Source organism: Colius striatus, chromosome 7 (assembly GCF_028858725.1).
Source record: "Colius striatus isolate bColStr4 chromosome 7, bColStr4.1.hap1, whole genome shotgun sequence".
Classification (NCBI taxonomy): Eukaryota; Metazoa; Chordata; class Aves; order Coliiformes; family Coliidae; genus Colius; species Colius striatus.
Window position 1 is genome coordinate 17,270,692 of NC_084765.1, and position 22,868 is coordinate 17,293,559.

The following is a 22,868-nucleotide window of genomic DNA, read 5'->3' on the forward strand; positions in this document are numbered from 1 at the left end:
TATAGTCTCTTGGAAAAATACGCTGTGCTTAGTTGGAGAGAAGAGGCAAATGGTCATGGTTCTGTCATCTGTAGTGTGCACGTAAAGCTTCTCTTTTGAAGAGAGGTATCTGCAAGCAAGAAATGAATTGTCATTGGTGATGCTTCTGACAAATGAGAAGTGTTCAAGTTTTTCTCATGACAAGTGATAAGCAAACCTAATCACTACAGTCAAAAGAGTAAGGCTGCAGTTTCATGGGTGAGGTACTTAAACAATGTTACCTGTGTTTTTCCATAAATGCATGGGTTGATTCAAACTCCCTTGATGTTAGCAGGAGTATTTTCACTGAATTTAGTGGTTTAAGTCAGGCTCTGCTTTTTTACAGGCCCATAAGATAAGCTCTGGAGTGGGAGAAAATTTGGGTTATTGTTATATTTTCTGATGTCTTTTGTGCATCAACACTGCATTTCCTTGGTTGTATTGACATGTATATAAAGCTATCATTTACATTCATTTGGATGTTTCACTTTGATTCAAGTCCTGCTAGCAGGAATAGACTGTCAGTCATTCTGACTCATGTGCTGCTGCTGCTATGAAGGTTGTTCCACAGAAAATAATCTTCCAAGATGTACCTGGTTTAGGTTTTGTTGGGTTTGTGTGGAGCCATTTTTGGTTGATAACCACGAGTGGGCTGCAGTGGTGGCCCTTGTCAGGAGTCCTTGAAACTTCCTTCAGCTCTGTCAGACCCGCAAGTGGAACAAGATGGAGATGACCGCGCAGATCCCAAGGTCGGCAAGGAAGGACGGGAGGAGGAGTGCTGGGCCAGAGACCCCCCACCTCCGCAGCCTGTGGCAAGATGGTAGCTGTGCCCCTGCACCCACAGAAGGCAATGGCAGGACTGAAACCTGCCTGCAGATCTGGGAAAACCCCGTAGTGGGGAGGGGTGGCTGTACCTGAAGGGGTCTGGGCTGTGTGGGAAGGTGGCCCTGGAGCTTGGACCATGGCTGAGAGCTCCGAAGGGCTGTCTGGCTGTAAGAGGGACCTAAGCTGGAGCAGGGAGGGATGGCAAAGAGTCTTCTTTCCCCTGTGAAGAAATGAGTGGGACAGGCCACCACATCCATTGCTACTACCTCTATTGCCACCCCCTGTGCTGCTGAGGGGAGGAGGTGGAGGTACCAGGATCTGGGCTTTGAGCGTGGTAAGAGGGGAGGTCTGAGGGAAAGTGGTCTGAAAGGATGTTATCATCCCACTATTTTACTTCCTGTTTATTATGCTTTTGGTTAGTGTCTCCTGGGACTGTGACAAGTGAGGCTTCCCTGTCTGGATTGCCTTAAGGCACTAGGTACTTTTCCCTTGGGGCTGAGGGAGAGGGGGAAGTGGACAAGTGACTTTATGCCACACTAGGCCTAAAACCTCAACATAAAGATATTCAGTTAAAAGTTACAAATGTCTTTAATGTGATTAAGTATTGCAGGACAGGAAAGAGCTCAGGATTCATTTTGTATTCTGTACTGTTTCTATAGTTCTGTAACGAGCCATTTTGCTGCTCTCATTGTACATTTCACATATTTGGATATTTTGCTGTCAAATTTAGACATAGAATCATAGAATGGTAGGGGTTGGAAGGGACCTTTAGAGATCATCTAGTCCAACCCCCCTGCAGGCGCAGGGTCACCTAGAACATAGGAACATGTCCAGGCGGCTCTCGAAGACCTCCAAGGAAGGAGACTCCACAACCCCTCTGGGCAGCCTGTGCTGCCTTCAGCTCCCTCACCTGAACAGTGAAATAGTTTTTTCTTATGTTTAAGTGGAGCTTTTTGTGTTCCAGCTTCATCCCATTACCCCTTGTCCTGTTATAGCTACTATAGAAAAAAAGGATGTCCCAACGTCCTGACACCCACCCTTTAGATATTTGTAAATGTTAATAAGATCCCCCCTCAGTCTCCTCCAGACTAAATAGCCCCAGTTCCCACAGCCTTTCCTCATATAAGAGATGTTCCAGTCCCCTGATCATCTTGGGCCTGCGCTGGACTCTCTCCAGAAGTTCTCTGTCCCTCTTGAGCTGAGGAGCCCAGAACTGGACACAGGACTCCAGATGAGGCCTCACCAGGGCAGAGTAGAGGGCGAGCAGAACCTCCCTTGACCTGCTGGCAACACTCTTCTTGATGCATCCCAGGATGCCATTGGCCTTCTTTGCCACGAGGGCATATTGCTGGCTCATATTTAGTTTATTATCAATCAGGACTCCCAGGTCTTTCTCTGCAGAGCTGCTCTTCAGCAGTTAGACATACATGCACTTCATCATTTCAAGTTCTAAGGAGCTTGATATAGTAAACACTAATAATAGCTGGATATATTTTAACATAAATGGTAACTTCTTGTGTATATTAAACATATTTATGCCTTCACATTTTCCTGTTAAACTGATTTCTCTGCTTTAATTACTAGAGGTTCCTTAGACTTGTAGTTTGGCATTTACTCCAAAGACAAATCCACATGTTTATCTCCTCCCAGATCCCTTTTATTTAGTGAAAAGTGCACATCTATTTTTTTTTTTTGCAGGCTTTAGGGAAAAAATGTATAAAAATAGATTTCCCTTTTAAGAATGGGAAGCTGTATTTTAAGGAGAACAGAAAAAACTGTCATTTCTATCATTTTGCTGTGGGCTGGTTTTCAAAGCAAAAAATATCCCAACAAAACAACTCACCTGCCAAAAAAAACGCAGTAACTGAGATTATCTCTTCTAATGGTGAATTATGGAACTGATGTTTTTTTATGAATGCAGTACATAATCACTGAGGTTTGCAATGGCATCTTCATATTAATTTCTTAGCTAACTGATCAGCTACCTGGAAATAACCTGGTGGTCAACTTTGAGAGATAGCTTCTACATCTTTCACTATTTGGGATTTTAAAATAAAACAGTAATATTACTTGCTAAGGTAATTGATCTCTGGTGGGTGAATGTGTTCTGCAAGGCTTACTGTTTCCAGTAGAATTAAGGGAATAGCTCCTGGTTTAGTTTACTTTAGAGAAGTGAATAAAGACCATTAGAGGGCAGATTAAGACTTGAACTGAAACATACAGCTAACCTGTTAATGCAGAATTTAAAACAGTCAAAGGGAAACCTGCAGACCACAAAACTTTCGGGAGGGTTTGCAACTGGTGAATGGGGAACTAAATAGTCAGAATATAGGGACTAGGGAGTAAGGGAGGGAAGCCCACAGATTTCATTGGTTTCAGTCTGAACGCAAAGCTAGTTTTAGAAGTATTTGTGGGTGTTTGTTCTGTGTTACATACATATCACTGGATTTTTGTTCTTTGTGCCCTGAACTATCAGCTCTGTGGGCATCAATTTGTCTAGCTTGGATTAATATTGCTAGCTCTGCATTATAATACTTGGCCTAACATGGCTGGAACACATGAATGCCTCTCACTTAGGAAGCCCTCCTACAGACAGTAGTGGTAGTTTGCCACTGCAGTGCAGTTCTAGATGCCATCATACTCTCTGTTCTCCTGATACCTTGTGTGAAGTGCTAACCTCTCTGGAAGTCAAAAACCTGGAAAGCTGTGCTGAAACTGTCAAAACTACTTGACCTACTGCCCAGTCTCTTCAGGACCATTTGTCTCCTGAGAGCAGGACCAGGTGTTCAGGCTCTGGGGATGCAGTGGTGTAATTGTAGAACTGGTGGTGCACAGCTGGCCTGGCTTCAGCCCAGGTTCCCCAGGAGAAGTGCCTTGTTAGTGGGTTAGAGACAGTGCAGGGGGTGGCAGAGCTGTCTGCTGCCTTGTCATGTCTTGTAACCCTGACTGGAGCCTGCCTACCTGCTGTGAGACAGGCAAACCAGGCTATTTGAGAGATGGAGTCAGAAAAATGTAAAGTTTACAAACTTGCCCACTTTTCCCTGGTTAATCCTAATACGGTGCTGGGTCATGTCTGTGAAGGGCTCTACTGATTTCATTCAAGGACTGAGTTTCACTTCTAAATAAATATATATAAAGTGAGCAATTATTTGATCAAACAGTTCCTCCTTTATTTTTCAACCAAGCCTTCAGGGCAGATTGAAGGCTTTCTATTAAAACAACTACTGGTACGGGAAATTCTCCAAACAGTTCAGGTTGTTGTAATGAACTACTGTGGGAAAAGGCAGCCAATCTTCCCACTAGTGTAAATTCATTCAAAATATTTTAGATAGAACAGAAAATGAATGATTTAAAAATATGTCTTGAACTTATTTGTAAATGTTGTTAGAATTATGGGCAGGATGTTTTTCTGATCTTACTAAGTTCATTGACTTCACCTTAAGTTTTTTTCAACTAATTAGAGCTTTAATTCATATGTAGTTTTATTTCTTCAGTGGAAGAAGCAGGTGCGGGTTTCTACAGCCAAATACCATTTGATCTAGAGCATGAAATGCTAGGGATGAATAACATTGCCCTCAGTATTTTATATAAGTCTTCAGGACCTCTCCACTAATTACAGGGAAAACCAACTACAGCCTGCTTGTTTTCCCACTATCTTGGCAACTGGAGTACAGTGAGCAAAGGAGAGGAATTTTTTTTTTTTTTATCTGTGTACCTTTCATGCCAGTGAGTAGAGCTATCGAAAGACAGCTTTTTAGAGCTGTCATTCCCAAAGGCTACTAGAGAATACAGCCATCAGACTTAGAAAACTCACTGATGCCATTGAGCTCTCTATTATTTAGTTAGTAAAAATAGGTATCAAACAGTCACCAGTCACTGAAATTGAAAAAAATACTGAAAGTTTTGCTGAAAGACAAAATGAACAAGAAAAGCCTTCTACCTGTCACCATGATGTCTGTTAGGACCATGACATCCATAAAAATGATATGCAGTAAAGCTTTCTCTAGGCAAGAGTTAAATGCAGTGTAACTACAGTTTTTTCCAGTTTTGCTTTTCAGAGACCCTATTAAACATTTGGACTAGATGATCCCTTCCAACCTCAACCATTTTGTGATTCTGTGATTTGTTCTCAGAATGTTGAGTTTGTGATTGAATGGAAAATTATTTGAATATTTCTGAATTTACACAAAGATATTTTACACAGCTATTTTGATCTTCAAATATTGTGTCTCAAGAAAAAAACCCACAACAACAAACCCACCAAGATTTAATTACTTTACTTTTATTTCTATTTTGTTTTTTACAAAGAAATGCAAAAAGATGATAACAGAAACCGAGGTAAGATCTGTTGAGGAAGGAACACAAGGGGAAACCATGATTCCTGCTTCTCTAGGGTCTCTGCTACTTTTTCCAGTGATCATCTCTTTCTTATACTCTGGGAATTAAATGCTTGAGAATTTTTTGATTGGGAGCTGTCTGCTGAAGAGGTTTCTGAGGTGCATCCTTTTATACACTGGCATTGTTCCACGTAGACATAATTGTAATTTATGCTTGTTCCATCTTGGCAAGTCAGAGTCACCTCTCTTGTTTGTCTGCTGGAGTCCTGGCAGCAACTACAGTTGCGTTCTATCTGATTGGAGTCAAATGAATACCTGTGTTCCACCAAGAAAGGAAAATATAACTTCTCGTTAAAAAATGACACTTGGAAGCCCCCTAGTCGCTTTTGTTTTGGGGTTTATTGAAGGTTTAGTGGGTGCTTTTTTTATTAACATCTTTACTTCCTCTCACCTCATGCACAATTAAGAATGTGATTTTTAAGTATTTTTCTCTTAATAGGAAAATGGTTCTTGCTTTTCTTGAGTCTGGTTACATTCAATGGAATCATGTAAACATATTAACTTTGTTGCCATTCTGTGGTCTTAGAATCACAGAATTATTGAGGTTAGACAAGACTTTTAAGATCATGGAGTCCAGCTCTTAACCCAGCACTGCCATGGTCACCACTAAACCATGCCCCTCTATGCCACATCTACATGACTTAAATATCTCCAGGGATGGTGACTCCACTACCTCCCTGGGCAGCCTCTTCTGATGCTTTATAACCCTTTCAGGGAGTAATTTTTCCTAATATGTAACCTAAACCTCACCTGTTGCAACTTGAAGCTGTTTCCCCTTGTCCTGTCACTCATTAGTTGGGGGAAGAGACTGACCCTCACCACAACTTCTTTCTAGTGGTTGTAAAGAATGATTAAGTCTCCCCTCAGGCTTCTCTAGGCTGAACACCTCTAATTCACTCATCTGTTCCTCATCAGACTTGTTCTCCAGACCTTTCACCAACTTTGTTGCCTAGCTCTAGACATGCTCCAGCACCTCTGTCTTTCTTGCAGTGAAGGGCCCCAAACTGGACATGGCCTCACTAGGGCATAACCATTCATAGTCAGGTGCCTGTTGAACAACACTCCCAGGTCTTTTTTCTCTAGACGCCTTTCCAGTCTCTCTGCCCTATGCATTGCCTGTGGTTGGTGTGACCCAAGTACAGGACCCAGTACTTGGCCTTGTTGATCATACAGTTGACCTGAGCCCATTGCTGCAGCCCGTCCAGGTCCCTCTCTAGAGCCTTTTTGACCTCCACCAGATCTATGCTCCCACCTAACCTCGTGTCACCTGCAAACTGAGGGTGCACTCCATCCCCTTGTACTGGCTATTGGATGTTAAACAGAACAGGCCCCAGCCCTGAGCCCTGGGGAACACCACTGGTAACTGGCCACCAACTGGATTTAACTCCATTCCCCACCACTCTTGGGGCCCATTCATCTTCCTCCCAGAGAAGCAAATGCCCCTCCAAGCCATGGGCAGCCAGTATCTCCAGCACAGTGCTGTGGGAAAGACTGTCAAAGGCTTTGCTAAAGTCCAGGTAGACCTCATCCACTATTTGGGTTACCTTGTCATAGAAGGACAGCAGGTCAGTCAAGCAGTATCTGCCTATCATAAACCCATGCTGATTGGGCCTGATCACCCTGTTGTCTTCCAGATGCACTCAAGATGATCTTCTCCATAACCTTCCCCAACACTTGAGGTCAGGCTGACAGGCTTGTAGCTTCCTGGATCCTTTTTCTTGCCCATTTGCTTACCTGCAGTCACCGAGGCCTTCCCTGCTTAGCCAGCACTACTGATATATGATGGAAAGTGGATTGGGGAGCACTTCTGCCAGGTCCCTCAGTACCCTTGAGTAATTGATTAACTTAAGAGACTACTATAAATCAAGCCATATAGATACTAAATTCAGGTTTTGGAACTTACATGGAGGAGCCAGGACAAGTTCCTTCACAGTATGTTATCTCAATAGGTTCAGAAGATTCACAGTCACCATGGCGGATCACAGTTTTTTTGCTGTAAGGTTTGCAGTTTGTAGCTTCACAAAAAGAGGAGGAAAGCAACATATATGTCAAATCTCTGGTTCAGAACTAAATGAATACTGAAACAATTTCAAAGTGCATGGTGTCTGATTATTTGGGATCTGCAGCATGTGACGAGGTTACTGTGTAATGTATCTGGAGTTTTTAGATAATTCTCTGATCTTAGCTGTACAGTGTGTTTGGGTCTTTGACAGATAGTTCAGAGGCTTGAGCACTGGTGGGTTTGAATTGCGGTATTCAGTATGAGGAAAACAAATTTGCTTTTTCATTTTGAATAAACAGTAAAGTCAGGGTCTTGATGAATAGAATAAGAGAAAATGGGGGAAGTGAACAATCCTTCCATCCACTCAAAGACAGAAGTTGAATGCAGCACTCTTCACGCAGAAAACACGAACACGGCACTACTTACGTTTACATACTTTGCAGCAGCCATCAGGACTTGTCTCTACTTCATCCTATGCAAAAGTAAAGAAGGAAGATTTGTTATTATTGCACAGATGATGAGTAAGAATGTTTGCATTACTGATACTGGATACAAGGCTCCTCTGTGATGGACACTGTATGAAACGATGGATGACTTACTGTCCCCACCATAGAAGTCCTGAATTCCTGTAGGCTCATGAAAATACAAAGCTTTTCTTATTACTAATGCTACAGCAAAAATAATTCATTCTGAAGATATTCTTGGAACTGCAGTGAAAATGGTTTATTGTATTATTCTTTGCCCATGCCTCCATACACCTGTCTTTTAAACTGCATTCAATTGTAGAATCATAGAATGGTAGGGAGTGGAAGGGATCTTTAGAGTTCATCTAGTCCAGTCCTCTGCTAAAACAGATTCACCTTGATCAGGGGGCATAGGAACGTGTCGAGGTGGGTTTGAAAAGCTTCAGAGAAGGAGACTCCACACCCTCCCTGGGCAGCCTGGACCAGGGCTTCATCACCCTTACAGGAAAGTAGTTTTTCCTTGCCTCAACATGTTCCTATGCAACCTGATATAAGTTGACCTGCTTCTTCAGGGAGGTTGGACTAGATGATCTCTAGAGGTCTTTTCCAACCCCTACCATTCTATGATTTAAGTGGAACTTTTTGCATTCCAGCTTATGTCCATTATCCCTTGTCCTGTCTCTGGAGATGACAGAAAAAAGTGTTATCCCATCCTTTTAAATACTTATAAGTATTAATGAGGTCTCCTCTTAGTCTTCTCCAGGCTAAACAGCCCTAGGTACTGCAGCTTTTCCTCATAAGAAAGATGTTCCAGTCCCCTGGTCGTCTTGGTGGCCCTGTGCTTGACTCTCTAGCAGTTCCCTGTCTCTAACTGGGGAGCCCAGAACTGGATACAGGACTCCAGATGAGGCCTCACCAGGGCAGAGTAGAGGGGGAGCAGAACCTCCCTTGACCTGCTTGCTGATCACACTCTTGATGCAATCCAGGATGGCATTGACCTTCTTGGCCATGAGGGCACATTGCTGACTCTAGTTTACTATCAGTCAGGACTCCCAGGTCTCTCTCTGCAGAGCTACTCTCCAGCAGGTCAACTCCCAGCCTGTACTGGTGCAGGGGGTTGTTCCTCCCTATCTGAAAGACACTCGTGAGATTTTCTCTCTGCCCAACTCTCAAGCCAGTCGAGATCTCACTGAAAAGCAGCACAGCCTTCTGGAGAATCAGCCAGTCCTCCCAGTTTGGTGTCGTCAGGGAACTTGCTGAGGGCACATGTTGTCCCCTCATCCAGGTTGTTGATTAAGATGTTGAATAAGACTGGCCGCATAACTGTTTCCTTTGAAGCCCCACTGGTCACAGGCTGCCAACTCAATTCTGTCCTGTTGACTACCACTCTCTGGGCTCTATCACCTCACAGTCTATTCATCCAACCCTTATTTCCTAAGCTTTCCAATGAAGGTGTTATGGGAGATGATGTCAAAAACCTTGCTGAAGTCAAAGGAGATAATATCCAAAGGAGATAATATCCACTGCTCTGCCCTCATCTGCCCAGCCAATTATACCATCATAGAAGGCTATCAGGTTAATTCAATCAAAAATGGATTAAAACTTACAAGATCACACTCTCCTGGGTTGTACTCAGGGCACACTTTTTTACTTTGGACTGCAACAAATTGATCTTCAATTTTTTCACATCTGTAATGGCTGCAGTTATCAAGTGGCAGGATCTCGTCAACCTAAGATTTTATAAGCAAACAATTATTTTTATACATTGTGATCAAGTATAGCATGATTACTTCAAAACTATCTGAGCAAATTAAGTTTTCACACCTCAAAGATTCTCAGATGTTTCTGAACTTCTTTCAAGTGCCAAAAGTGAAATTCTGCAAACTGTAGCTAGCTTGAAAGTCTAAATCCTGGATGTGAATGTTCAGACCACAAATTAGATGCCCAGTTAACCATACATATAAAAAAAATTTGTTATTCTAATTAAGTGTTTAATTAAGTAAAATGGTTTGTTGTTTTCAGAGTCATTTCAGTATTACTTAGATTGTTACTAGTAAGGGCTATTTTAGCTGTTCTAATCTGTATTGGCTAACAAAGATCTGAAAATGACAGGAGTACTTACTGAGAGCAAGTGAACAGTGTTGTTACTTAGTTTGATTTTGCAGGCTACTTCAATACACTTCCCACAGCACTCTCCATCCTCGACCATATATTGATAACCCTGCTCACAAGGACATGAAAAAGAAATTGTGTTGAGCTGGCAATAGACTTCCTTAATAGAGGGCTGACTGAGTGGCCTAGGCAATTGGAACTCACCAGTGGGCAAGTTGTTTCACATTGAACTGGTTCACAATGCACAGTATTTGCCTTAGTCACAGGATCTTTCTCAGAAGTGCAGGTACATTTCATACATGAATTAAGTATTGTTGTCATTCCAACCTAGAAGACGGAAGAAACTCAACTCAAATGACCACAGTTCCTATGTAATGTATAGGCAGAACCGAAAGCACCACTAAGAACTGATTAGGTTGCTGAAGTGGAAGTGTGACTGAGTTGTTCAACTCTCCTCAAACATGAAGTTTGTCTTTATGCCTTGCAAGAAAGCACACATTAGAGGAAAACTAAAGGAAGCAATATAGAAGAGACAAAGTAAATTTATAAAGTGCAGGTAAGACTGGTTTATTCTGCTTCCTTATTTTACAAGATTTTCAGTGTTCCATGTAAGATTTTTTTTTTGTTTGTAAGTTATGTTCTGTGATTATAAAACAAATATAATTTAGAAATGCAGATACCTAAGCAGAAATAGAAATTTACATGTGCATTTTAGTCAAAAGACTCCAGTGCAGATGTTAAAATTTTGACAAAGTGACTTAAGTACCAATTTTAGCAAAATATTTTGGTATCACGTAAAGAATAAATCCTAGCTTTATTTTTGAAGGTTCTCTGAACTTGTTTCAAAGAGTGGCTGAGTTTGGGCTATTCATCAGCTCATTTGGAAATTTCATTAGTTCTAGAAGTGGGAGATTAAAAAGAAAGTGCACACTAAAAATGGTACGCTTTTGGTTTATGCTACATGTTAAGGAACTCTTCCGTGACAATTTTGGTTTTCCTTTAAAAAAAAAAAAACAACTTGTATTTAAGAGTTAGATATAAAAGAACATATACTGGGAAAAGAAATTATTCAAGGGCTTGTTTTGGGAGAAAAAGTGAACATTTCACTTCCAGAAATATACCGCTAAGTATAACATTCTCACCGTGTACATTGTACCGTTAATCACACAGATGTCAGTTCGTCCTGAAAAAAAAAACAACAAAAAGAATTCCAGCGTGAACTCAAATTGGGAGACTTCCTGAGAAGTGTACTTGAAGGCATTCTTACCCTGGTAATAGAAGTAATTCAATAACATGACAGGACTCATTCATGTCTTTCACAGAACTACTTCAAACTTGGCCATTCCTTTGTTTTGACCTTCCTGTTTCAGGTTTAATTTATGACCTTTTTAATTTTTATTATCTTCTATAAATATATGTGTGTAAAAATATTATGTCTATAAAAGTTTATACATAATTTTTTAAACTGTTGAATTTTTAAATTTTCATGACCATTCAACAGTAGCATAATTTTTTTTTCATACATTGACAATTCAATTACAGATTACGATTCACTTTGTGTTATTGCTTTGTGTTGTTATTTGCTTTTGCAGTTAACTGTTAAGCTTCCTGATGGCTTATTCTTGTGTTTATGCATCTTAGTTTAGCTACAGTTGGACTACTGTTAATATGCTCCAATGTTACATTCATAACATTAAATAAATCCATTAATAGCCTTCATGATTACAGTTGTAGAGATAGTTGAGTTACATAGGTACTTGAAGGTTCAAAGTATTACCCTGCTCTCCCACGATTCTCTCAGCAAACTTTATTAAAAATAACATTTTGTTTTTAAATACTTCTAACGCATATTTAGCCAAAAATTGGTGCATGTACACTGAGCCAAATCAATTTAAGGAAGGTTTTCCTGTTATTGTGTTGCATTAATAACTTGCTTAGATATTAACAGAAATGCAAATGTAATTTAGCGGGATGTGTAGACTGTTATTTATATATGTATTCATAATACTTACGGCATTCAAATTGAGGACAACATGGGTCTTTTGGTGGTAGTACAGGCATGGAAATAAATCCTACATCACAAATTGGTGTCTGAGTTGTTTGGCATTGGACGGGCTGGCATTGCACAGTAGCAGTGAGGGGGTCACAGACACACTCCTGGCAGTCACTAATCCAGTTCTCTCCAGGCTGAAAATATGTTAAGTGGTTTATTCTTAAGTGCTCTCTCACCCTAGTTGTTCTGTTTCAATTTGAGATAGACTCTCAAAATTGGTAGGGAGTTCAGATCAGGGTTTTCTTAGCATATGATTTCAGGCCTTGAAAGCAGACAAGCTGAGAACTGTCACAGAATTTTCTTATGTGTAGAAAGAATGAAATTTTAACGCTTTCATAGCTACTTATTTCTATGGCATTTAAATATCTATTATTTGAAAAAGTCTCTGCCATAGTGTTAGTGAGCTTTTCCATCTCCAGATTAGTTAAAAGCTTAGTAATACCAGGATTAGGAGTTGTGCACTATCAAGTCATTTGTAACATGACCAGTTTTGTTATTGATACACATGCAAGTGGATTGAAAATGTCTGTTTAAGGAAGGAAATGGGGCTGGGTTTGCAATGGTGATAGATTAGAAAATAACAAAGGAAACCACCTGTCGTGGAGGATAGACATCAGTACAGTTTCTTCCTGCTGAAGTTGTGAGGGATGTTGCCATGGTTGGGGAGATAGAAGAAAATGCACGTTGTGTGGATGAGGTGGCTTGTGTCATAGTCTGAGGGGTGGCTGAGGTGGAAGGAGTTACCAAAGGACATGGTCCCTTGTATGCAATGATTTCACATTCATTGCTGCAAAGTGCATAAAAATGACAGCCAGCCATATCTGTTCTGTTGTATACAACTTCCCCTGTAGAGAAAAATCAGAGGAGGAATTAAAAGACCAATGAAAATACTTAGGGGGAAAAAAACCCAAGAAGATACTGCAAAAATATCAAGTGTTGCAATGTATAAAAGTTCTGCGTTTAGATGATTTGAGTGGTTATTTTTAATTGACTAAAGTATTAAAAGTTTAGATTGTTTATGAAAGTTTTTATGACCATAAAACAAGACACTTACCAGTAGAAAAAAAAATTCCATTCACATGACAAAAACATGGAATTGTTCTGTTTGCTGTACTTGCTTCTGTTGTGACAGTTGTACTGGAGGAAGTACTGGAAACTGAGGTACCAGTCGTAGATACTGTGGACACGAGACATATTTTAGTTCAAAGCACAGGATTTTGATCTCATAAGTTTAAAAAATTGGAGACAGCTATCAACATTTCAAAAAATCACATCAACATTTTTGTTACATTCATGAATTTAACCTAGAGTTGACTATGCAGGAATCTTAAAGCTTTACACTGAATACAGTCTGACACCTGGAAAATCTTATGACATTTAGCTCTAACATATTAAAAGTGCTTAAATATCATCACTACCTCTCTAAAGCTCAGGATAAGTAATACAAAGATGCAGAATCCGTTCGCATGTCAAAAACATATGATGATAAAAGGCAGACAGATAGATGAAAAAGTGGTATATATAAATAAAGATAATGGAAGAAATCACATAGGACCGTGTTATCAACATATGAAAAACTAATGAAACACTTTTTTGTACGCTTTGCAGAGATAAACAAAGAAATATATAACCTGTTCAATGTGGGAAAAACTACAGGGAAAAAACAATGATAGTCCTAAATTGTACAATAAAAAAAAACATATGTTGAAGACTATCCCTACCAAATATGGTGGTGGTAATACCAGTCTGGGGAAGACTGGTCGTGACAGAGAGGGATTTTGTAGTTGATGATTCCACAGGGGAAACTTGTGATGTACTGGACGTGGCTATTTCCATTGTGGTGCTTCCTGGGGTGCTCTCAGAGGTTTTAGCTGATGATGTGGGCTGAGTTGTTGTTGGTGTGAGGATGGTGGTTGTGCTTTCTGTGAGCGGTGGAGAGGTCCTGGTGGTGCTGGCCCTGCTGGTGGTGGCAGTGGCAGTCGATCCTGGTGATGGCTGGACTCTGGTCCTGGGACCAAGCGTGGTGGCAGGAGTGGTTGTGGTTGTTGTCTCAGAGAGAGTGGAAGTTGTAGAGGGTGCATTTGTGGTCGATGTTTCCACAGGGGAGGTTTGTGATGTACGAGAGGTGGCTGTTGCCGTTGTGGTGCTTCCTGGGGTGCTCTCAGAGGTTTTAGCTGATGATGTAGGCTGAGTTGTTGTTGGTGTGAGGATGGTGGTTGTGTTTTCTGTGAGCGGTGGAGAGGTCCTGGTGGTGCTGGCCCTGCTGGTGGTGGCAGTGGCAGTTGTTCCTGGTGAGGGTGGGGCAGTGGTCCTGGGACCAGGCGTGGTGGCAGGAGTGGTTGTGGTGGTTGTTTCAGAGAGAGTGGAAGTGGTAGAGAGTGCATTTGTAGTCGATGTTTCCACAGGGGAGGTTTGTGATGTACTGGAGGTGGCTGTTGCCGTTGTGGTGCTCCCTGGGGTGCTCTCAGAGCTGCTGGTGGTGCTAGGGGATGATGTGAGCTGAGTTGTTGTTGTTGGTGTGAGGATGGTGGTTGTGCTTTCTGTGATCGGTGGAGAGGTCCTGGTGGTGCTGGCCCTGCTGGTGGTGGCACTGGCAGTCGTTCCTGGTGATGGCTGGACTCTGGTCCTGGGACCAAGGGTGGTGGCAGGAGTGGTTGTGGTTGTTGTCTCAGAGAGAGTGGAAGTTGTAGAGGGTGCATTTGTGGTCGATGTTTCCCCAGGGGAGGTTTGTGATGTACGAGAGGTGGCTGTTGCCGTTGTGGTCCTTCCTGGGGTGCTCTCAGAGGTTTTAGCTGATGATGTAGGCTGAGTTGTTGTTGGTGTGAGGATGGTGGTTGTGTTTTCTGTGAGCGGTGGAGAGGTCCTGGTGGTGCTGGCCCTGCTGGTGGTGGCAGTGGCCGTTGTTCCTGGTGATGGTGGGGCAGTGGTCCTGGGACCAAGCGTAGAGGCAGGAGTGGTTGTGGTGGTTGTTTCAGAGAGAGTGGAAGTGGTAGAGAGTGCATTTGTAGTCGATGTTTCCACAGGGGAGGTTTGTGATGTACTGGAGGTGGCTGTTGCCGTTGTGGTGCTTCCTGGGGTGCTCTCAGAGGTGCTGGTGGTGCTAGGGGATGATGTGAGCTGAGTTGTTGGTGGTGTTGGGATGGTGGTTGTGCTTTCTGTGAGCGGTGGAGAGATCCTGGTAGTGCTCGCCCTGCTGATGATAGCAGTGGCCGTTGTTTCAGGTGATGATGGGGCAGTGGTCCTGGGACCAAGCGTGGTGGCAGGGGTGCTTTTGGCAGTTGTCTGTGTGAGGGTGGAGGTGGTAGTGGTTGGTGCTGGGGTTTGAGTTGCCAAAGGAGAGGTGTCTGTCAGAGAGTTTGTGGAGGAGAGGCCTGCCGTGGTGCCTGTGATCTCTGATGTTGTCTGGCAGTGCTTACGGTCACAGCACAGCACCTTGACCTCGTAGTCGAAGCACATGGGGTACTTTGCAATCTGATCCTTATTTCTGCAGACCAGCCCAGTGCCAACGCTGCACTGATAGTTCTGTCCCAGCAAGTCCCTGCTGAGATTGGGGTAGTCCTTGGCACGGCAATTGATATCTTGTGGCTGGTCACAGAGTGCATAGCCAGCGGCTCGGATTTTGTCAAACGTCTCTACGTCTCCATTGTCACTGCCAGGGCTGGGGGTGTCCACATTGAACCACTGCGTCCAGGCACATTGCAGCTGGCAGGCGCCTGTGGTCCCGGAGGTGCTGGTGGTGCTCTCTGTTGAGGTCAGCAGAGTTGTTGTTGGTGTGAGGATGGTGGTTGTGCTTTCTGTGAGCGGTGGAGAGGTCCTGGTGGTGCTGGCCCTGCTGGTGGTGGCAGTTGCAGTCGTTCCTGGTGATGGCTGGACTCTGGTCCTGGGACCAAGCGTGGTGGCAGGAGTGGTTGTGGTTGTTGTCTCAGAGAGAGTGGAAGTTGTAGAGGGTGCATTTGTGGTCGATGTTTCCACAGGGGAGGTTTGTGATGTACGAGAGGTGGCTGTTGCCGTTGTGGTGCTTCCTGGGGTGCTCTCAGAGGTTTTAGCTGATGATGTGGGCTGAGTTGTTGTTGGTGTGAGGATGGTGGTTGTGTTTTCTGTGAGCGGTGGAGAGGTCCTGGTGGTGCTGGCCCTGCTGGTGGTGGCAGTGGCCGTTGTTCCTGGTGATGGTGGGGCAGTGGTCCTGGGACCAAGCGTAGAGGCAGGAGTGGTTGTGGTGGTTGTTTCAGAGAGAGTGGAAGTGGTAGAGAGTGCATTTGTAGTCGATGTTTCCACAGGGGAGGTTTGTGATGTACTGGAGGTGGCTGTTGCCGTTGTGGTGCTTCCTGGGGTGCTCTCAGAGGTGCTGGTGGTGCTAGGGGATGATGTGAGCTGAGTTGTTGTTGTTGGTGTGAGGATGGTGGTTGTGCTATCTGTGAGCGGCGGAGAGATCCTGGTGGTACTCGCCCTGCTGGTGATAGCAGTGGCCGTTGTTTCAGGTGATGATGGGGCAGTGGTCCTGGGACCAAGCGTGGTGGCAGGGGTGCTTTTGGCAGTTGTCTGTGTGAGGGTGGAGGTGGTAGTGGTTGGTGCTGGAGTTTGGGTTGCCAAAGGAGAGGTGTCTGTCAGAGAGTTTGTGGAGGAGAGGCCTGCCGTGGTGCCTGTGATCTCTGATGTTGTCTGGCAGTGCTTACGGTCACAGCACAGCACCTTGACCTCGTAGTCGAAGCACATGGGGTACTTTGCAATCTGATCCTTATTTCTGCAGACCAGCCCAGTGCCAACGCTGCACTGATAGTTCTGTCCCAGCAAGTCCCTGCTGAGATTGGGGTAGTCCTTGGCACGGCAATTGATATCTTGTGGCTGGTCACAGAGTGCATAGCCAGCGGCTCGGATTTTGTCAAACGTCTCTACGTCTCCATTGTCACTGCCAGGGCTGGGGGTGTCCACATTGAACCACTGCGTCCAGGCACATTGCAGCTGGCAGGCGCCTGTGGTCCCGGAGGTGCTGGTGGTGCTCTCTGTTGAGGTCAGCAGAGTTGTTGTTGGTGTGAGGATGGTGGTTGTGCTTTCTGTGAGCGGTGGAGAGGTCCTGGTGGTGCTGGCTCTGCTGGTGGTGGCAGTGGCAGTCGTTCCTGGTGATGGCTGGACTCTGGTCCTGGGACCAAGCGTGGTGGCAGGAGTGGTTGTGGTTGTTGTCTCAGAGAGAGTGGAAGTTGTAGAGGGTGCATTTGTGGTCGATGTTTCCACAGGGGAGGTTTGTGATGTACGAGAGGTGGCTGTTGTCATTGTGGTCCTTCCTGGGGTGCTCTCAGAGGTTTTAGCTGATGATGTGGGCTGAGTTGTTGTTGGTGTGAGGATGGTGGTTGTGTTTTCTGTGAGCGGTGGAGAGGTCCTGGTGGTGCTGGCCCTGCTGGTGGTGGCAGTGGCCGTTGTTCCTGGTGATGGTGGGGCAGTGGTCCTGGGACCAAGCGTAGAGGCAGGAGTGGTTGTGGTGGTTGTTTCAGAGAGAGTGGAAGTGGTAGAGAGTGCATTTGTAGTCGATGTTTCCACAGGGGAGGTTTGTGATGTACTGGAGGTGGCTGTTGCCGTTGTGGTGCTTCCTGGGGTGCTCTCAGAGCTGCTGGTGGTGCTAGGGGATGATGTGAGCTGAGTTGTTGTTGTTGGTGTGAGGATGGTGGTTGTGCTTTCTGTGCGTGGTGGAGAGGTCCTGGTGGTGCTGGCTCTGCTGGTGGTGGCAGTGGCAGTCGATCCTGGTGATGGCTGGACTCTGGTCCTGGGACCAAGCGTGGTGGCAGGAGTGGTTGTGGTTGTTGTCTCAGAGAGAGTGGAAGTTACAGAGGGTGCATTTGTGGTCGATGTTTCCACAGGGGAGGTATGTGATGTACGAGAGGTGGCTGTTGCCGTTGTGGTGCTTCCTGGGGTGCTCTCAGAGGTTTTAGCTGATGATATAGGCTGAGTTGTTGTTGGTGTGAGGATGGTGGTTGTGTTTTCTGTGAGCGGTGGAGAGGTCCTGGTGGTGCTGGCCCTGCTGGTGGTGGCTGTGGCAGTCGTTCCTGGTGATGGCTGGACTCTGGTCCTGGGACCAAGCGTGGTGGCAGGAGTGGTTGTGGTTGTTTTCTCAGAGAGAGTGGAAGTTGTAGAGGGTGCATTTGTGGTCGATGTTTCCACAGGGGAGGTTTGTGATGTACTGGAGGTGGCTGTTGCCGTTGTGGTGCTTCCTGGGGTGCTCTCAGAGGTGCTGGTGGTGCTAGGGGATGATGTGAGCTGAGTTGTTGTTGTTGGTGTGATGATGGTGGTTGTGCTTTCTGTGAGCGGTGGAGAGGTCCTGATGGTGCTGGCCCTGCTGGTGGTGGCAGTGGCCGTTGTTTCAGGTGATGATGGGGCAGTGGTCCTGGGACCAAGCGTGGTGGCAGGAGTGGTTGTGGTTGTTGTCTCAGAGAGAGTGGAAGTTGTAGAGGGTGCATTTGTGGTCGATGTTTCCACAGGGGAGGTTTGTGATGTACGAGAGGTGGCTGTTGTCATTGTGGTCCTTCCTGGGGTGCTCTCAGAGGTTTTAGCTGATGATGTGGGCTGAGTTGTTGTTGGTGTGAGGATGGTGGTTGTGTTTTCTGTGAGCGGTGGAGAGGTCCTGGTGGTGCTGGCCCTGCTGGTGGTGGCAGTGGCCGTTGTTCCTGGTGATGGTGGGGCAGTGGTCCTGGGACCAAGCGTAGAGGCAGGAGTGGTTGTGGTGGTTGTTTCAGAGAGAGTGGAAGTGGTAGAGAGTGCATTTGTAGTCGATGTTTCCACAGGGGAGGTTTGTGATGTACTGGAGGTGGCTGTTGCCGTTGTGGTGCTTCCTGGGGTGCTCTCAGAGCTGCTGGTGGTGCTAGGGGATGATGTGAGCTGAGTTGTTGTTGTTGGTGTGAGGATGGTGGTTGTGCTTTCTGTGCGTGGTGGAGAGGTCCTGGTGGTGCTGGCTCTGCTGGTGGTGGCAGTGGCAGTCGATCCTGGTGATGGCTGGACTCTGGTCCTGGGACCAAGCGTGGTGGCAGGAGTGGTTGTGGTTGTTGTCTCAGAGAGAGTGGAAGTTACAGAGGGTGCATTTGTGGTCGATGTTTCCACAGGGGAGGTATGTGATGTACGAGAGGTGGCTGTTGCCGTTGTGGTGCTTCCTGGGGTGCTCTCAGAGGTTTTAGCTGATGATATAGGCTGAGTTGTTGTTGGTGTGAGGATGGTGGTTGTGTTTTCTGTGAGCGGTGGAGAGGTCCTGGTGGTGCTGGCCCTGCTGGTGGTGGCTGTGGCAGTCGTTCCTGGTGATGGCTGGACTCTGGTCCTGGGACCAAGCGTGGTGGCAGGAGTGGTTGTGGTTGTTTTCTCAGAGAGAGTGGAAGTTGTAGAGGGTGCATTTGTGGTCGATGTTTCCACAGGGGAGGTTTGTGATGTACTGGAGGTGGCTGTTGCCGTTGTGGTGCTTCCTGGGGTGCTCTCAGAGGTGCTGGTGGTGCTAGGGGATGATGTGAGCTGAGTTGTTGTTGTTGGTGTGATGATGGTGGTTGTGCTTTCTGTGAGCGGTGGAGAGGTCCTGATGGTGCTGGCCCTGCTGGTGGTGGCAGTGGCCGTTGTTTCAGGTGATGATGGGGCAGTGGTCCTGGGACCAAGCGTGGTGGCAGGAGTGGTTGTGGTTGTTGTCTCAGAGAGAGTGGAAGTTGTAGAGGGTGCATTTGTGGTCGATGTTTCCACAGGGGAGGTTTGTGATGTACGAGAGGTGGCTGTTGCCGTTGTGGTCCTTCCTGGGGTGCTCTCAGAGGTTTTAGCTGATGATGTAGGCTGAGTTTTTGTTGGTGTGAGGATGGTGGTTGTGTTTTCTGTGAGCGGTGGAGAGGTCCTGGTGGTGCTGGCCCTGCTGGTGGTGGCAGTGGCCGTTGTTCCTGGTGATGGTGGGGCAGTGGTCCTGGGACCAGACGTGGTACCAGGAGTGGTTGTGGTGGTTGTTTCAGAGAGAGTGGAAGTTGTAGACGGTGCATTTATAGTTGATGTTTCCACAGGGGAGGTCTGGAATGTACTGGAGGTGGTTGTTGCCATTGTGGTGCTTTCTGGGGTGCTCTCAGAGGTGCTGATGGTGCTAGGAGATGATGTGAGCTGAGTTGTTGTTATTGGTGTGAGGATGGTGGTTGTGCTTTCTGTGAGCGGTGGAGAGGTCCTGGTGGTGCTGGCTCTGCTGGTGGTGGCAGTGGCAGTCGTTCCTGGTGATGGCTGGACTCTGGTCCTGGGACCAAGCGTGGTGGCAGGAGTGGTTGTGGTTGTTGTCTCAGAGAGAGTGGAAGTTGTAGAGGGTGCATTTGTGGTCGATGTTTCCACAGGGGAGGTTTGTGATGTACGAGAGGTGGCTGTTGCCGTTGTGGTGCTTCCTGGGGTGCTCTCAGAGGTTTTAGCTGATGATGTAGGCTGAGTTGTTGTTGGTGTGAGGATGGTGGTTGTGTTTTCTGTGAGCGGTGGAGAGGTCCTGGTGGTGCTGGCCCTGCTGGTGGTGGCAGTGGCCGTTGTTCCTGGTGATGGTGGGGCAGTGGTCCTGGGACCAAGCGTAGAGGCAGGAGTGGTTGTGGTGGTTGTTTCAGAGAGAGTGGAAGTGGTAGAGAGTGCATTTGTAGTCGATGTTTCCACAGGGGAGGTTTGTGATGTACTGGAGGTGGCTGTTGCCGTTGTGGTGCTTCCTGGGGTGCTCTCAGAGGTGCTGGTGGTGCTAGGGGATGATGTGAGCTGAGTTGTTGGTGGTGTTGGGATGGTGGTTGTGCTTTCTGTGAGCGGTGGAGAGATCCTGGTAGTGCTCGCCCTGCTGGTGATAGCAGTGGCCGTTGTTTCAGGTGATGATGGGGCAGTGGTCCTGGGACCAAGCGTGGTGGCAGGGGTGCTTTTGGCAGTTGTCTGTGTGAGGGTGGAGGTGGTAGTGGTTGGTGCTGGAGTTTGGGTTGCCAAAGGAGAGGTGTCTGTCAGAGAGTTTGTGGAGGAGAGGCCTGCCGTGGTGCCTGTGATCTCTGATGTTGTCTGGCAGTGCTTACGGTCACAGCACAGCACCTTGACCTCGTAGTCGAAGCACATGGGGTACTTTGCAATCTGATCCTTATTTCTGCAGACCAGCCCAGTGCCAACGCTGCACTGATAGTTCTGTCCCAGCAAGTCCCTGCTGAGATTGGGGTAGTCCTTGGCACGGCAATTGATATCTTGTGGCTGGTCACAGAGTGCATAGCCAGCGGCTCGGATTTTGTCAAACGTCTCTACGTCTCCATTGTCACTGCCAGGGCTGGGGGTGTCCACATTGAACCACTGCGTCCAGGCACATTGCAGCTGGCAGGCGCCTGTGGTCCCGGAGGTGCTGGTGGTGCTCTCTGTTGAGGTCAGCAGAGTTGTTGTTGGTGTGAGGATGGTGGTTGTGCTTTCTGTGAGCGGTGGAGAGGTCCTGGTGGTGCTGGCCCTGCTGGTGTTGCCTGTGGCAGTCGTTCCTGGTGATGGCTGGACAGTGGTCCTGGGACCAAGCGTGGTGGCAGGAGTGGTTGTGGTTGTTGTCCAAGAGAGAGTGGAAGTTGTAGAGGGTGCATTTGTGGTCGATGTTTCCACAGGGGAGGTTTGTGATGTACGAGAGGTGGCTGTTGTCGTTGTGGTCCTTCCTGGGGTGCTCTCAGAGGTTTTAGCTGATGATGTAGGCTGAGTTGTTGTTGGTGTGAGGATGGTGGTTGTGTTTTCTGTGAGCGGTGGAGAGGTCCTGGTGGTGCTGGCCCTGCTGGTGGTGGCAGTGGCCGTTGTTCCTGGTGATGGTGGGGCAGTGGTCCTGGGACCAAGCGTAGAGGCAGGAGTGGTTGTGGTGGTTGTTTCAGAGAGAGTGGAAGTGGTAGAGAGTGCATTTGTAGTCGATGTTTCCACAGGGGAGGTTTGTGATGTACTGGAGGTGGCTGTTGCCATTGTGGTGCTTCCTGGGGTGCTCTCAGAGGTGCTGGTGGTGCTAGGGGATGATGTGAGCTGAGTTGTTGTTGTTAGTGTGAGGATGGTGGTTGTGCTTTCTGTGAGCGGTGGAGAGGTCCTGGTGGTGCTGGCTCTGCTGGTGGTGGCAGTGGCAGTCGTTCCTGGTGATGGCTGGACTCTGGTCCTGGGACCAAGCGTGGTGGCAGGAGTGGTTGTGGTTGTTTTCTCAGAGAGAGTGGAAGTTGTAGAGGGTGCATTTGTGGTCGATGTTTCCACAGGGGAGGTTTGTGATGTACTGGAGGTGGCTGTTGCCGTTGTGGTGCTTCCTGGGGTGCTCTCAGAGGTGCTGGTGGTGCTAGGGGATGATGTGAGCTGAGTTGTTGTTGTTGGTGTGAGGATGGTGGTTGTGCTTTCTGTGAGCGGTGGAGAGGTCCTGATGGTGCTGGCCCTGCTGGTGGTGGCAGTGGCCGTTGTTTCAGGTGATGATGGGGCAGTGGTCCTGGGACCAAGCGTGGTGGCAGGAGTGGTTGTGGTTGTTGTCTCAGAGAGAGTGGAAGTTGTAGAGGGTGCATTTGTGGTCGATGTTTCCCCAGGGGAGGTTTGTGATGTACGAGAGGTGGCTGTTGCCGTTGTGGTCCTTCCTGGGGTGCTCTCAGAGTTTTTAGCTGATGATGTAGGCTGAGTTGTTGTTGGTGTGAGGATGGTGGTTGTGTTTTCTGTGAGCGGTGGAGAGGTCCTGGTGGTGCTGGCCCTGCTGGTGGTGGCAGTGGCCGTTGTTCCTGGTGATGGTGAGGCAGTGGTCCTGGGACCAGACGTGGTACCAGGAGTGGTTGTGGTGGTTGTTTCAGAGAGAGTGGAAGTTGTAGACGGTGCATTTATAGTTGATGTTTCCACAGGGGAGGTCTGGAATGTACTGGAGGTGGTTGTTGCCATTGTGGTGCTTTCTGGGGTGCTCTCAGAGGTGCTGATGGTGCTAGGAGATGATGTGAGCTGAGTTGTTGTTGTTGGTGTGAGGATGGTGGTTGTGCTTTCTGTGAGCGGTGGAGTGGTCCTGGTGGTGCTGGCTCTGCTGGTGGTGGCAG

At 46.7% G+C, this 22,868-nt stretch overlaps 1 protein-coding gene across 1 annotated transcript in view; it reads right to left on the reverse strand.

The window, feature by feature from the left end:
• Positions 1 to 7,660: 7,660 nt before the first annotated feature.
• LOC104552659 (mucin-5AC) overlaps positions 7,661 to 22,868 on the reverse strand; it is a 43,819-nt gene continuing 28,611 nt past the window's right edge. Inside the window, exons 31-38 of the mRNA XM_061999689.1 lie at positions 13,593 to 22,813; positions 12,616 to 12,716; positions 11,831 to 12,005; positions 10,961 to 11,001; positions 10,023 to 10,145; positions 9,829 to 9,927; positions 9,314 to 9,436; positions 7,661 to 7,714 (exon numbers count right to left, since the gene is read on the reverse strand). Coding sequence (XP_061855673.1) covers positions 7,661 to 7,714; positions 9,314 to 9,436; positions 9,829 to 9,927; positions 10,023 to 10,145; positions 10,961 to 11,001; positions 11,831 to 12,005; positions 12,616 to 12,716; positions 13,593 to 22,813 — 9,937 coding nt within the window. The remainder of the gene's footprint in view (positions 7,715 to 9,313; positions 9,437 to 9,828; positions 9,928 to 10,022; positions 10,146 to 10,960; positions 11,002 to 11,830; positions 12,006 to 12,615; positions 12,717 to 13,592; positions 22,814 to 22,868) is intronic.